The sequence below is a fragment of the Engystomops pustulosus genome, chromosome 9 (genome assembly GCF_040894005.1).
Source record: "Engystomops pustulosus chromosome 9, aEngPut4.maternal, whole genome shotgun sequence".
Taxonomy (NCBI): Eukaryota; Metazoa; Chordata; class Amphibia; order Anura; family Leptodactylidae; genus Engystomops; species Engystomops pustulosus.
Window position 1 is genome coordinate 107,697,300 of NC_092419.1, and position 16,235 is coordinate 107,713,534.

At 53.1% G+C, this 16,235-nt stretch overlaps 1 protein-coding gene across 1 annotated transcript; it reads right to left on the reverse strand.

The window, feature by feature from the left end:
• Positions 1-83: 83 nt before the first annotated feature.
• Positions 84-15,793, reverse strand: MAN1B1 (mannosidase alpha class 1B member 1). Its single transcript, XM_072125430.1, has 13 exons — positions 15,517-15,793; positions 13,294-13,402; positions 9,830-9,975; positions 9,634-9,755; positions 9,278-9,387; positions 9,016-9,201; positions 8,608-8,756; positions 8,103-8,291; positions 7,520-7,710; positions 6,521-6,641; positions 4,722-4,919; positions 2,924-3,055; positions 84-2,600 (listed from the first exon to the last, which is right to left on the reverse strand). Exons 1-13 carry the CDS (start codon positions 15,622-15,624, stop codon positions 2,400-2,402), a joined length of 1,962 nt encoding a protein of 653 aa, XP_071981531.1. The 5' UTR covers positions 15,625-15,793; the 3' UTR covers positions 84-2,399.
• Between the last annotated feature and the right edge of the window lie 442 nt (positions 15,794-16,235).

Sequence of the window (16,235 nt, forward strand, 5' to 3'; positions counted from 1 at the left end):
ATTAATATCCCAGGAATGTAACCTAATCCTTTCATGGACCCCGCCCACAAATATAAAATTACAATAACAACATCCACAACAGATGAACTCAATGTGATCTTTACTGGAGCCAGCGAGGCGGACGTTACATTGTGTCATCTCAGATTGAATGGAAATTATAAGCAAAAAGTGTAAAAATAAGAACTGTAGATAAAGAAAAATTTTCACAGTTTCAATGGGAAAGAACAATTAGCATTAACCCTGTAAGGTGTCTGGGCCGTGCGCCACGACGAATGGACCGTGCAGAGGACGTGGCACTGGAATGATGGGAAGTCTTAGAATGAATTGTAATTAATGGGCAGGAAGTGGGGGGCGCTCTACCGAGGAGAAGGGTCTCCACGAATCTCTTGCTGTGGACGTGGTCCGAGTCCACGCATCCACAATGAAAATATAGCCTGCAGTAACCGTCCTCCCCCTCTAGGGTCACCAGTGAGAAATAGGACCCGCCCTCTGATCCGAGCCCTGTGCAGCCACATGTATTATATATTGTCCCTGGAGAGATGTGTAATCATACCTTACACTGCTGTGCTCTGTGCTCTCTGCAGCCAGTGTTATGTATTGTCCCTGGAGAGATGTGTAATTATAATATGCTAGTAGTAGCAGCAGGACTGTGAAACATGAATTTATATTACAGGATTGTAGTTTCTTCAAATACACTTGAGATGTGTCCTCACACTGCTGGGTTCTGTGCACTGATCCCCTTCTGGCTGAATACTAGAGCAGTCACTCTATGGATAGGGGATGTAGAAAGCACAGCAGTGTGAGGACCCCCTTCTGATTGTGACTATAAGCAGACTGTATATGTAGATGGATAGTGAAGCAGAGTTCTCCAGCACAGGGACCCCCAGACTCCCCAGAAGGGGGGGGGGGGGGATGGTATTTCTGCCAATCCCTCCCTGGCCCTAGTATTAGGGGAGGGGATCCTATATACATATATACAATAATCACACCCCCACTCTCATCAAATAAACTCTCTATATAACACAGAATATATTATAATTCCCAGAGACCCCCCCCCCTCCTCCTCCTCCCCCTCCCCACCCTGTGGGTGCTACAGTCTATGCTCTCACCTTATATCCTGAATTGCACTTTTCCAGTAACGGCCACTTTGGTAAGTGAGGACTAGAGGGGGCGATGAGAGCATGTGAGGACCCCAACAAGCCCCCCATTACACCCCATCACCTTAGAGCTACAGTGTAAGGTCAGTGACCCCACACAACACCCGAGGGTCGGGGTGCCCCCAGCAGATGACACCATTACCGAGTCACACTGGGGGGTTTATACAAGTGCATAAGTTATCATACCCTCCATCACTAAGGGCCTTTAAGAAAATTAAAGGGTCCCCAGTGATAAAAGACCCACTCCCTACTGAAACTAATAAAGGGGGGTCCTACCGGACCCCTCTAACCGAACACAAGGAAAGACGTCTGAACACGGAGAACTGTAGGGCTACTGTCTCTCCATGTCAGGATGATCAGCGTGTTGTATAGCGGACAACCCCTTTAAGACAGCATCCCTCATCCAGTTCTAGGTATACATATTGAAGTAAGTGCCCCCCAGTATTTACACATGTAGCAGATATAGTGGGGTCTAGTCACAGTGTTCCCCCATAAGACAAGCGGGACGGCTTCCCGGCTCAGCATTCCTGAGTTATAAATCATAAATGGTGCGTTACATAGGTCCATGGAGGTCAGAAGCCCCCTACAGGCCGGGGTCACAGGGTGCAGCCAATGGCTGACCACTAGTTTCCGTCACAGTGGGTCAGTCACCAGCAGGACTCCTGCCCATGGGACCATACACAGCCATAGAGATACATAATACATGAGATACGTCAGTCTGTTCAGACACCACTAGGGGGAGATCTCTACATAAACACTCTATGATAGAGAGCTCCCCCTAGTGGTGACCACTAGACAGAAAATAATCCTAATTTCACATTATACCAATAAAAAAAATCTATGATGAAATATTATTCCAATATTTTGGTAATGGGGCAGCATTTGTCAGGAGGGGACAAGTGCTGGAAAGAATGACATCAGAATCCCTAAGAAGCGCTTCCCTTAACCCTATGGCTGTGTGACAGTGATCTGCAGAGATGTGGGCCCCCTCCCGCAGTGGTCGCCATCACAGGGTTCAGGCTTCTGGTCCTGAGTTGGGGTTCGGCAGCTTCTTAGATTTGCTCCTCACCCATTACCTGTCCCTGGTGGTCCGCACCCCCACAGGTCTGGGGCAGGAAAGGTCAAGTAAAGCAGCGTTCAGACTCAGCCGTTACGGGCGGGGGCTTCACATTCAGCATGGAGACCACCGCTCGCCGCCAGGGAGGACGACTGACACACAAGATGGCGTCACGTTACCCTCCGCTAAGAGGTCCAGACTGGGAGCGGGTGCGCCTCTGTGTTGAAGACAAACTTGTCCAGGTTCAGCAAATCCACATCGTCAGAAAAAAGTAGAAATAAATATTTGAGGGTCTCCCCGAGGAAGAAGCTCTCCATCTTGTCCCGCGGCTCCGGGCTGGTGGGGTTCTGCACGTTGTTGATGGACGTGTAACCGCCAGAGGGGACCTAAGGAGACAACGTGGATAATAAGCGCATGTCTGCGCATCTCCTGCCCTGATACTTTGTTGCAATGTATCAGTACAGATAAAACACATAAGAGATTAGATTAAGATTATACAGAATTATCATCTAGAGTGGATGCAATTGAAGCAAACCTCCAGCTGTGTACAATAATCAGGGAGAACCGGATTTAGCTTATATTCACTGACAGCAAGCAGGGAACCCACAATAATCATCTTATCGGCCATGGTGGCCTCAGCAGTCACAGGGGCTACAGACACTTGTAATACACAACAGCCATGAGACCCCAATGTGTAAGCCCCCCATACCCGGGTGTATTTGTTGAAGTTCTGCAGTATCTCCCAGCCCCAGTCCTGATACTTGGTGTCTCCGGTGAAGCGATACAGATAGAAGAGGCTTTCCACAGTCTCAGGCCGCAGCAGGTTGTGTCTGTCCGCAGGCTGCAGGGACACAAGACATCCGTGGTCACAGAGAGAGGAGAACATCAGATGGGGGTCACAGAGAGAGGAGAACATCACACGGGGGGTCACAGAGAGAGGAGAACATCACATGGGGGGTCACAGAGAGGAGAACATCACATGGGGGGTCACAGAGAGAGGAGAACATCACATGGGGGGTCACAGAGAGAGGAGAACATCAGATGGGGGTCACAGAGAGAGGAGAACATCAGATGGGGGTCACAGAGAGGAGAACATCACACAGGGGGGTCACAGAGAGAGGAGAACATCACATGGGGGGTCACAGAGAGAGGAGAACATCACATGGGGGGTCACAGAGAGAGGAGAACATCAGATGGGGGTCACAGAGAGAGGAGAACATCACACAGGGGGGTCACAGAGAGAGGAGAACATCACATGTGGGGTCACAGAGGAAGGAAAGAACATCACCCGGGGGGTCACAGAGAAAGGAAAGAACATCACCCGGGGGGTCACAGAGAGAGGAGAACATCAGATGGGGGTCACAGAGAGAGGAGAACATCACACAGGGGGGTCACAGAGAGAGGAGATCACATGGGGGGTCACAGAGAGAGGAGAACATCACATGGGGGTCACAGAGAGAGGAGAACATCACACAGGGGGGTCACAGAGAGAGGAGAACATCACACGGGGGTCACAGAGAGGAGAACATCACACGGGGGTCACAGAGAGGAGAACATCACACGGGGGTCACAGAGAGGAGAACATCACATGGGGGGTCACAGAGAGGAGAACATCACATGGGGGGTCACAGAGAGGAGAACATCACACGGGGGGTCACAGAGAGGAGAACATCACACGGGGGGTCACAGAGAGGAGAACATCACACGGGGGGTCACAGAGAGGAGAACATCACACGGGGGGTCACAGAGAGAGGAGAACATCACACGGGGGGTCACAGAGAGAGGAGAACATCACACGGGGGGTCACAGAGAGAGGAGAACATCACACGGGGGGTCACAGAGAGAGGAGAACATCACACGGGGGGTCACAGAGAGAGGAGAACATCACACGGGGGGTCACAGAGAGAGGAGAACATCACACGGGGGGTCACAGAGAGAGGAGAACATCACACGGGGGGTCACAGAGAGAGGAGAACATCACACGGGGGGTCACAGAGAGAGGAGAACATCACACGGGGGGTCACAGAGAGAGGAGAACATCACACGGGGGGTCACAGAGAGAGGAGAACATCACACGGGGGTCACAGAGAGGAGAACATCACACGGGGGGTCACAGAGAGGAGAACATCACACGGGGGGTCACAGAGAGAGGAGAACATCACACGGGGGGGTCACAGAGAGAGGAGAACATCACACGGGGGGGTCACAGAGAGAGGAGAACATCACACAGGGGGTCACAGAGAGAGGAGAACATCACACGGGGGGTCACAGAGAGAGGAGAACATCACACGGGGGGTCACAGAGAGAGGAGAACATCACACGGGGGGTCACAGAGAGGAGAACATCACACGGGGGGTCACAGAGAGGAGAACATCACACGGGGGGTCACAGAGAGAGGAGAACATCACACGGGGGTCACAGAGAGGAGAACATCACACGGGGGTCACAGAGAGAGGAGAACATCACACGGGGGGTCACAGAGAGAGGACATCACACGGGGGTCTCACCTTCACGTCGATGTCCTTGCTGCCCTGTGACGCGTGCAGGAGGAAGTGTGAGATCTCGGGGCTCAGACCGGTCTCCATCTGCCGGTACATCTGGTAACAAGTCTCCATGAGGGCCACAGCAATCTCCATGTGGTCACTGGTGATCCCGTTATGGGCCCCCAAAGCCAACGTCCCAGGGAGGAAGCAGACCAGATGATCCTGAGAGCAAAGAGCAAGAGTCACCATCCACCTCCACTGGTGTCATCAGTCCCCCCCCCGCCAGGAGCCTCGGCCGGTGTCATCAGTCCCCCCCCCGCCAGGAGCCTCGGCCGGTGTCATCAGTCCCCCCCCCGCCAGGAGCCTCGTCCGGTGTCATCAGTCCCCCCCCCCCGCCAGGAGCCTCGGTCGGTGTCATCAGTCCCCTCCCGCCAGGAGCCTCGGCTGGTGTCATCAGTCCCCTCCCCCCAGGAGCCTCAGCCGGTGTCATCAGTCCCCTCCCCCCAGGAGCCTCGGTCGGTGTCATCAGTCCCCTCCCGCCAGGAGCCTCGGCCGGTGTCATCAGTCCCCTCCCCCCAGGAGCCTCGGCCGGTGTCATCAGTCCCCTCCCCCCAGGAGCCTCAGCCGGTGTCATCAGTCCCCCCCCCGCCAGGAGCCTCGGCCGGTGTCATCAGTCCCCCCCCCGCCAGGAGCCTCGTCCGGTGTCATCAGTCCCCCCCCCCCGCCAGGAGCCTCGGCCGGTGTCATCAGTCCCCTCCCGCCATGAGCCTCGGTCGGTGTCATCAGTCCCCTCCCGCCAGGAGCCTCGGCTGGTGTCATCAGTCCCCTCCCCCCAGGAGCCTCAGCCGGTGTCATCAGTCCCCTCCCCCCAGGAGCCTCAGCCGGTGTCATCAGTCCCCTCCCGCCAGGAGCCTCGGTCGGTGTCATCAGTCCCCTCCCGCCAGGAGCCTCGGCTGGTGTCATCAGTCCCCTCCCCCCAGGAGCCTCAGCCGGTGTCATCAGTCCCCTCCCCCCAGGAGCCTCGGTCGGTGTCATCAGTCCCCTCCCCCCAGGAGCCTCGGTCGGTGTCATCAGTCCCCTCCCCCCAGGAGCCTCGGTCGGTGTCATCAGTCCCCTCCCCCCAGGAGCCTCGGTCGGTGTCATCAGTCCCCTCCCCCCAGGAGCCTCGGTCGGTGTCATCAGTCCCCTCCCCCCAGGAGCCTCGGTCGGTGTCATCAGTCCCCTCCCCCCAGGAGCCTCGGTCGGTGTCATCAGTCCCCTCCCGCCAGGAGCCTCGGCCGGTGTCATCAGTCCCCTCCCCCCAGGAGCCTCAGCCGGTATCATCCGTCCCCTCCCCCCAGGAGCCTCAGCCGGTGTCATCAGTCCCCTCCCCCCAGGAGCCTCAGCCGGTGTCATCAGTCCCCTCCCCCCAGGAGCCTCAGCCGGTGTCATCAGTCCCCTCCCCCCAGGAGCCTCAGCCGGTGTCATCAGTCCCCTCCCCCCAGGAGCCTCGGGTGGTGTCATCAGTCCCCTCCCCCCAGGAGCCTCGGCCGGTGTCATCAGTCCCCTCCCCCCAGGAGCCTCGGGTGGTGTCATTAGCCCCCCCCCCCTTCAATACAGTCCAGTGCCTCTGGTCTCCCTCTCCTGTGATGTAAGGAGTCACTCAGTCCCTCCCTACTGCCCCGTGACCCCCAGTATAACCTGACAAGTATGAACAGGGGTCACTCATGTATGGATGAAGCTGTCGGTCCCGGTGTCCATTCTCCAGGCTGTGCAGCAGCGCCACTCTGTGGGGGATCAGGGGTACTGCAGCTCTATTAATAAAGCAATAACAAGACCCTCACCATTTTGGGGCTGAAGTGACCGTGAGAGAGCTCCCCGATGAAGGTCAGCTTGTTCGGCTCAGATTTTCGTAAGAGGTTTTTCTTGACGCCTTCGATGGCCTGCATGTAATCTTCTAAGAACCTGCAGGGAGGAGCAATGGAGGAGGATGGTAAAAGTAGCACCTGCAGGAGGCAGAGGGCCCGGGGGAGCACCTGCAGGAGGCAGAGGACCTCCCGATCCACCATGAACTGTATGTCACTGTGCACACCTGCTGCAAAGGTCATCACCATGCACCTGCTGTGCACTGTGCTCTCTGCAAAGAACTGCTCCACAGAAGACTGCTACCGCCTCTACTCAGATCAGGGAGGAAATGGTGTGGAGAAGCTTAATGCACAGAGCTAAGAAGACACACCGCCAAAGCACTTGGAAAAGTGACAATCATGGAACATAAAATCATATATCACAGTCCTGCTGCTACTACCAGCACACACATAGCTATGATTACACATCCCTCCAGGGACAATACATAACACTGGCTGCAGAGAGCACAGAGCACAGCAGTGTGAGGTATGATTACACATCTCTCCAGGGATAATACATAACACTGGCTGCAGAGAGCACAGAGCACAGCAGTGTGAGGTATGATTACACATCTCTCCAGGGACAATACATAACACTGGCTGCAGAGAGCACAGAGCACAGCAGTGTGAGGTATGATTATACATCTCTCCAGGGACAATATATAACACTGGCTGCAGAGAGCACAGAGCACAGCAGTGTGAGGTATGATTACACATCTCTCCATGGACAGTACATAACACTGGCTGCAGAGAGCACAGAGCACAGCAGTGTGAGGTATGATTACACATCTCTCCAGGGACAATACATAACACTGGCTGCAGAGAGCACAGAGCACAGCAGTGTGAGGTATGATTACACATCTCTCCAGGGACAGTACATAACACTGGCTGCACCTGCTGACAGTTTCCCTTTAATAGTGGTTATTATGAAGAACTTACGATTTCTCTTTTTTGCCGCTCTGAATCCACTGCTTCAGTAAATACTCATAGTAACTGTCAGCTCTGGCACCCAGGGTGAAGACTCCAAGATGGCTGAACTGTCCGCTGTTGGTATTGATGAACATGGGCACCAGGCCGTCTCTCTTCCCGGATAAGGAGTGGACGTGCTGCGTGACCTGATCCACCACTTTCTGTATAATAAAAGACAAAACTATAATATACAAATATTTATACATAAAACATAATAAACATCTAATATATAAAGCTGAGTGTGTGTGAGCCATTGTCTGCTGCTGCTGGGGCAGTTAGAAGCTGAGCTGTGATTGGTTGCTGTTCTGCCACAGGTCATTAATATGAGCTCTGAGCTGTGATTGGTTACTAGAGGCAATGAGTATAAAACACTTATGTGTGACGTAAAATGGACAGTCACCGAAAGAGACTGCCAGAGACCGTATAAAATATTGATACATATAAAATATTTTTTATTAACCCATTCTATTTTGTTATAACTAAGAGTAGTCATTTACTATCCCAGGCAATGCCGGGAGCTACAGCTAGTATGAATATAAAACCTCTGATTTACCTTGAACTGCTCGTCTCCGGTCAGCCTGGACAGCTCTCTGAACTCCAACTGGACGCTGGTCACCTCGGCCACGGTGCTGTCAGACGTCCAGCGTGGGGGGTGGGCAGTGCCCTTTCCAATATTGACATCGGAGTAAGGCACTTTGGACGGGGTGTTGAAGGCCGGGAGCAGGCGGGTGCCGATGTCTTTCTGAGGACGCAGAAGAGAGGAGACAGACAAGAGGTGATGAAGCAGCAATCAGCGAGAGTTCAAGTGACACTCGCTCAGTGCTGCAATCCCTGCACATAACCCTAGATGGCGATAGATCACTGGTAATGTTTACATCCTGGCAATTCCATGGAGCACCACTAGATGGTGCAATAACTCAGCGATGCTCTAGTGCAGGGAAACTACAACTCCCAGCATCCGGCTGGAGCTGCAGGATGCAGATCTCTGCTATAGATGGTGTCTTAGCCTCACACGGTCCACTGCGCACAGACAATGGGGGTAACAGAGCAGAACGTACTGCCTTGTCCAGGAACAGTGGGTCCTGGGTGAGGTGGTAGGTGCTCAGCAGGCCGCCCAGGATCCGGATGGTGCTCTCAAACAGGTTGACATCCACGTTTTTATCGAAGCTCAGCTTGGTGGCCACCCACTCCCTGGCCTCCTGAAACTCTGACAACAAGAAAGAGAAAACACAAGTCTGTACTAACATAACAATTGTCACAGCTGAGGGTTTGTTACAAGTGCATCCAGCTGCAGAAATCTCTCTCTTTCTTCTACTGGTAGTTTGTTACCATGTATCAGTACAGAATTGAGCTTGGATACAATTGTCTGGACTGGATACAAGTGAAACAAACGCTCAGCTGTGAAAAGATTCTCATTCTTCCACATTCACTGCCAGCAAGCAGATGTACTGGACAGTTATAGTCACCTTCTTTCAGGCCGAGGATCCACATGGTGTCCAGCGCGTCTATCAGGGTGAGGCCGAGGCCAAACCATTCGCTGTAGGATTTGGAGATGGGTTTGAGCTCGTCGTGGCCCCAGGCGAACTCCTTGTACCCGCTCCAGGCGTGACGGAACGCCTCCACCACCGCCTCCTGCCGCTCAGAGATGGGGACTGCGGGGGAGAGAGCGGTCACCACCTGCACATCACACACCGCGGACCCCATAACACAAAGCCCACCCCCCTGTACCTGGCTCCTTCTGCTCAGGGGCGTCCTGCGGAGGGGCACGCGTGGCCTCAGGGGCTTTGTTTGGGGAAGGGGCTGATGTCTGGACGGGATCTATCACCGCTCCTCTCCAGCTGCAAAGGAATAAGACAATGCTGACACTAGACCTGGTGAGGAGCTCTGCTTGCTGTCAGTGAACACAAACCTGGATTTCACTACAGCACAATCTCATTCCTGCTCACAGCTGATGGGTCGTTACAATTTCTCTCCACCGATGCGCTATAACGCACATGTAGCACAAGCACAAACGGACAGCAAGCAGAGATCTTGGAAATGTAATGTGTTATAATCCTGGCCCATGGCGGGGGGGTTACACCTACCTGATGACCGGTTGGTTGTTCTCCGTCTCGTCCGGACGCTGCTCATTATCCTCCAGCTTCTGGCTCCTGTCTGGGGGTTGTTGTAGGTTCGGGGGTCCGCGCTTATTCGGTCTTCTGGGTTTCTACAAAAAAAAAAAAAAAATTAACATGAAAAAAATTTGCCAAATAATCCAAAACACCCCAGAGACCCCGGTACCTGCTGCTGCGGCAGTGGTGGCGGCTTTGGTAACTTGTCCTCGGGATCTTCGGCCTGCTTGGGGGCAGGTAACACGGCCGGGTGTGCGGGGTTATATCCGGGGACATCCCGACCCTCCCAGCCCCCCTCTATCTGATTCATCAAACCTAACGAGACAGAGGTAAACGATTACAGATCAGATCATACAGAAAGCCTGGAAACAACCAAATCCACTGCCAAACCGGTCCAACTACATTCTCTATAACAGAGCAAACGTACAGGCGGCACCATGTTACACCCTGTATTATCCTCCAGGGCTGCACTCACTATTCTGCTGCTGGTGCAGTCACTGTACATACATGACATTACTTATCCTGTACTGATCCTGAGTTACATCCTGTATTATCCTCCAGGGCTGCACTCACTATTCTGCTGCTGGTGCAGTCACTGTACATACATGACATTACTTATCCTGTACTGATCCTGAGTTACATCCTGTATTATACCCCAGAGCTGCACTCACTATTCTGCTGCTGGTGCAGTCACTGTGTACATACATGACATTACTTATCCTGTACTGATCCTGAGTTACATCCTGTATTATACTCCAGAGCTGCACTCACTATTCTGCTGCTGGTGCAGTCACTGTGTACATACATGACATTACTTATCCTGTACTGATCCTGAGTTACATCCTGTATTATACTCCAGAGCTGCACTCACTATTCTGCTGCTGGTGCAGTCACTGTGTACATACATGACATTACTTATCCTGTACTGATCCTGAGTTACATCCTGTATTATACCCCAGAGCTGCACTCACTATTCTGCTGCTGGTGCAGTCACTGTGTACATACATGACATTACTTATCCTGTACTGATCCTGAGTTACATCCTGTATTATACTCCAGAGCTGCACTCACTATTCTGCTGCTGGTGCAGTCACTGTGTACATACATGACATTACTTATCCTGTACTGATCCTGAGTTACATCCTGTATTATACCCCAGAGCTGCACTCACTATTCTGCTGCTGGGGCAGTCACTGTGTACATACATGACATTACTTATCCTGTACTGATCCTGAGTTACATCCTGTATTATACCCCAGAGCTGCACTCACTATTCTGCTGCTGGTGCAGTCACTGTGTACATACGTGACATTACTTATCCTGTACTGATCCTGAGTTACATCCTGTATTATACCCCAGAGCTGCACTCACTATTCTGCTGCTGGGGCAGTCACTGTGTACATACATGACATTACTTATCCTGTACTGATCCTGAGTTACATCCTGTATTATACCCCAGAGCTGCACTCACTATTCTGCTGCTGGTGCAGTCACTGTGTACATACGTGACATTACTTATCCTGTACTGATCCTGAGTTACATCCTGTATTATACCCCAGAACTGCACTCACTATTCTGCTGCTGGTGCAGTCACTGTGTACATACATGACATTACTTATCCTGTACTGATCCCGAGTTACATCCTGTATTATACCCCAGAGCTGCACTCACTATTCTGCTGGTGGTGCAGTCACTGTGTACATACATGACATTACTTATCCTGTACTGATCCTGAGTTACATCCTGTATTATACCCCAGAGCTGCACTCACTATTCTGCTGCTGGTGCAGTCACTGTGTACATACATGACATTACTTATCCTGTACTGATCCTGAGTTACATCCTGTATTATACTCCAGAGCTGCACTCACTATTCTGCTGCTGGTGCAGTCACTGTGTACATACATGACATTACTTATCCTGTACTGATCCTGAGTTACATCCTGTATTATACTCCAGAGCTGCACTCACTATTCTGCTGCTGGTGCAGTCACTGTGTACATACATGACATTACTTATCCTGTACTGATCCCGAGTTACATCCTGTATTATACTCCAGAGCTGCACTCACTATTCTGCTGCTGGTGCAGTCACTATGTACATACATGACATTACTTATCCTGTACTGATCCTGAGTTACATCCTGTATTATACCCCAGAGCTGCACTCACTATTCTGCTGCTGGTGCAGTCACTGTGTACATACATGACATTACTTATCCTGTACTGATCCTGAGTTACATCCTGTATTATACCCCAGAGCTGCACTCACTATTCTGCTGCTGGTGCAGTCACTGTGTACATACATGACATTACTTATCCTGTACTGATCCTGAGTTACATCCTGTATTATACTCCAGAGCTGCACTCACTATTCTGCTGCTGGTGCAGTCACTGTGTACATACATGACATTACTTATCCTGTACTGATCCTGAGTTACATCCTGTATTATACCCCAGAGCTGCACTCACTATTCTGCTGCTAGTACAGTCACTGTGTACATACATGACATTACTTATCCTGTACTGATCCTGAGTTACATCCTGTATTATACCCCAGAGCTGCACTCACTATTCTGCTGCTGGTGCAGGCACTGTGTACATACATGACATTACTTATCCTGTACTGATCCTGAGTTACATCCTGTATTATACTCCAGAGCTGCACTCACTATTCTGCTGCTAGTGCAGTCACTGTGTACATACATGACATTACTTATCCTGTACTGATCCTGAGTTACATCCTGTATTATACCCCAGAGCTGCACTCACTATTCTGCTGCTGGGGCAGTCACTGTGTACATACATGACATTACTTATCCTGTACTGATCCTGAGTTACATCCTGTATTATACACCAGAGCTGCACTCACTATTCTGCTGCTAGTGCAGTCACTGTGTACATACATGACATTACTTATCCTGTACTGATCCTGAGTTACATCCTGTATTATACTCCAGAGCTGCACTCACTATTCTGCTGCTGGTGCAGTCACTGTGTACATACATGACATTACTTATCCTGTACTGATCCTGAGTTACATCCTGTATTATACTCCAGAGCTGCACTCACTATTCTGCTGCTGGTGCAGTCACTGTGTACATACATGACATTACTTATCCTGTACTGATCCTGAGTTACATCCTGTATTATACTCCAGAGCTGCATTCACTATTCTGCTGCTGGTGCAGTCACTGTACATACATGACATTACTTATCCTGTACTGATCCTGAGTTACATCCTGTATTATACCGCAGAGCTGCACTCACTATTCTGCTGCTGGTGCAGTCACTGTGTACATACATGACATTACTTATCCTGTACTGATCCTGAGTTACATCCTGTATTATACCCCAGAGCTGCACTCACTATTCTGCTGCTGGTGCAGTCACTGTGTACATACGTGACATTACTTATCCTGTACTGATCCTGAGTTACATCCTGTATTATACCCCAGAGCTGCACTCACTATTCTGCTGCTGGTGCAGTCACTGTGTACATACGTGACATTACTTATCCTGTACTGATCCTGAGTTACATCCTGTATTATACCCCAGAGCTGCACTCACTATTCCCTCCCATACATGGCGTATACCCCTATGGGTGACAGTATTTCGGTGGGTGCTTCCTTACTCTTCCAGTGCTCTCCCAGGTTGGAGAAGGACACCACTCCGCATACGGCCAGCACGGTGCACAGGAACAGGATGATGCTGCGCTGTAACCTTGACAGCTGCTTCCATTTCTGTAAGACAAGACAGGAAACGTGGGCTGAGGGGCGGCCGCCATCACTGCTGGGTCACTATGTGGCGGTATGAAATACACTCATATCCTCCCCCTATATAGAGACTGACAGGAACCTCCCATCCCCATTACTCATAAGATGTAGTATGCAGTATGTGGATGTATACAATAGCCCTGGGAGCTGCAGTTTTGGTACAATGTGTCATGTTCTTACCCGCTGTATCATCCTCATTGTGCGCTCTGCTCACAGCCTGTGTATTACACCTGAGCCCAGTATAGCAGTAATATATATGTACAGCCCCCGCCCTCAGCTCCATATCCTGGGATTACAGGTAACACTACACCCCCTGCAGACCTCATCCACAGGGGGCACCACGACCCCCTCCCCCACCCCCGCCACCTGCTCCATCACACCCGGCACCGTACATACAACAAAGGCCGACACACATACTAAGAATACTGCAGAGCGGCCGCCAGAGCCCGGGGCAGGGGAAGGGGCAGATCGGCCGCAAGAGCCCGGGGCAGGGGAAGGGGCAGAGCGGCCGCCAGAGCCTGGGGCAGGGGCAGGGGAAGGGGCAGAGCGGCCGCCAGAGCCCGGGGCAGGGGAAGGGGCAGAGCGGCCGCCAGAGCCCGGGGCAGGGGCATCATGTACATCGGTACACGGGGGGAGCAGAGCTGTCATGTCCCCGGTACACGGGGGGAGCAGAGCTGTCATGTCTCCGGTACACGGGGGGAGCAGAGCTGTCATTTCCCCGGTACACGGGGGGAGCAGAGCTGTCATTTCCCCGGTACACGGGGGGAGCAGAGCTGTCATTTCCCCGGTACACGGGGGGAGCAGAGCTGTCATGTCTCCGGTACACGGGGGGAGCAGAGCTGTCATGTCTCCGGTACACGGGGGGAGCAGAGCTGTCATGTCCCCGGTACACGGGGGGAGCAGAGCTGTCATGTCCCCGGTACACGGGGGGAGCAGAGCTGTCATGTCCCCGGTACACGGGGGGAGCAGAGCTGTCATGTCCCCGGTACACGGGGGGAGCAGAGCTGTCATGTCCCCGGTACACGGGGGGAGCAGAGCTGTCATGTCCCCGGTACACGGGGGGAGCAGAGCTGTCATGTCCCCGGTACACGGGGGGAGCAGAGCTGTCATGTCCCCGGTACACGGGGGGAGCAGAGCTGTCATGTCTCCGGTACACGGGGGGAGCAGAGCTGTCATGTCCCCGGTACACGGGGGGAGCAGAGCTGTCATGTCCCCGGTACACGGGGGGAGCAGAGCTGTCATGTCCCCGGTACACGGGGGGAGCAGAGCTGTCATGTCCCCGGTACACGGGGGGAGCAGAGCTGTCATGTCCCCGGTACACGGGGGGAGCAGAGCTGTCATGTCTCCGGTACATGGAGGGAGCAGAGCTGTCATGTCCCCGGTACACGGGGGGAGCAGAGCTGTCATGTCCCCGGTACATGGGGGGAGCAGAGCTGTCATGTCCCCGGTACACGGGGGGAGCAGAGCTGTCATGTCCCCGGTACATGGGGGGAGCAGAGCTGTCATGTCTCCGGTACACGGGGGGAGCAGAGCTGTCATGTCCCCGGTACATGGGGGGAGCAGAGCTGTCATGTCTCCGGTACACGGGGGGAGCAGAGCTGTCATGTCCCCGGTACATGGAGGGAGCAGAGCTGTCATGTCTCCGGTACACGGGGGGAGCAGAGCTGTCATGTCTCCGGTACACGGGGGGAGCAGAGCTGTCATTTCCCCGGTACACGGGGGGAGCAGAGCTGTCATGTCCCCGGTACACGGGGGGAGCAGAGCTGTCATTTCCCCGGTACATGGGGGGAGCAGAGCTGTCATGTCTCCGGTACACGGGGGGAGCAGAGCTGTCATGTCTCCGGTACATGGGGGGAGCAGAGCTGTCATGTCTCCGGTACACGGGGGGAGCAGAGCTGTCATGTCTCCGGTACACGGGGGGAGCAGAGCTGTCATGTCCCCGGTACATGGGGGGAGCAGAGCTGTCATGTCCCCGGCGCCTGTCACCAGGGGCAGCACAGGACACTGCAGACCAGAGAGCAGCGGGGCCCCTATAACCCTGACCCCGGGGCCCCAGAGCCGGGCACAGTGACCCCTCTCACCCGCCAGCAGGACCTCCGCCTCCAGCTCTTGCTGTTGTTGTAGCCGCCGCCGGCCTCCGCCTGGACGAGGGTGACGGACATGAAGTCCCGGCGCTGCGGGGAGTACATGGCTGCTGTGCGTCACCCTGTCCCCATGCCAAGCCTCCCCGGGGAAGGAGGAGCGAGTCTAGGGTGGAGCGGTAACTACAGCCCGGGGCTGCGGCCTACACTCCCATGTAAACAACCTGAGCCCGGCCATGCGGGAGATAGAGCGCATGCGCGGCGAGGACGTGGTGACGTCAGAGCTGTCAGCCTGGGGCCGCCATATTAGATGAGGGCAGCTGCCAGGACTCAATCACCAAGCACTGGTTTTATGGCTATATGAATCTATAGGTGACTGTGCAGTTTCCAGCTGTCATCTGTCTGTTGGATTATATAGGATCTCCTGGATAAATAGGCTTTTTGTTGTAATTTATTTTTATAATTCACCTAAAATCACTGGGAAAGATTACAAAACTTGTATGTTTGTATGGCATCTGGATGTCATAGGGTGCAGAGTGCGGGGCTCTGGGCATGCTGGGACTGTTAGTCCTACAACAGCTGCAGACCCTACGCCTGTGGCGCCATGTGTCCCTATAGATAAATGGCTGATCCATGCTCTGACCTGTCGTGTATCTGCACCATGAAGCTAATGATCTGACATAGTACTCGGTGGATACTTACACCGCCGCCTAATAACG

Bases quoted from the DNA above. Each gene is read 5' to 3' on its own strand.
- MAN1B1 (XM_072125430.1), bottom strand. From the start codon at position 15,624: ATGTACTCCCCGCAGCGCCGGGACTTCATGTCCGTCACCCTCGTCCAG. The intron at 9,388-9,633 runs GTAGGTGTAACC...ATTCCTTTGCAG, and splicing joins AACAACCAACCGGTCATCAG to CTGGAGAGGAGCGGTGATAG. The intron at 8,757-9,015 runs GTGACTATAACT...TCTTGTTGTCAG, and splicing joins GATCCTCGGCCTGAAAGAAG to AGTTTCAGGAGGCCAGGGAG.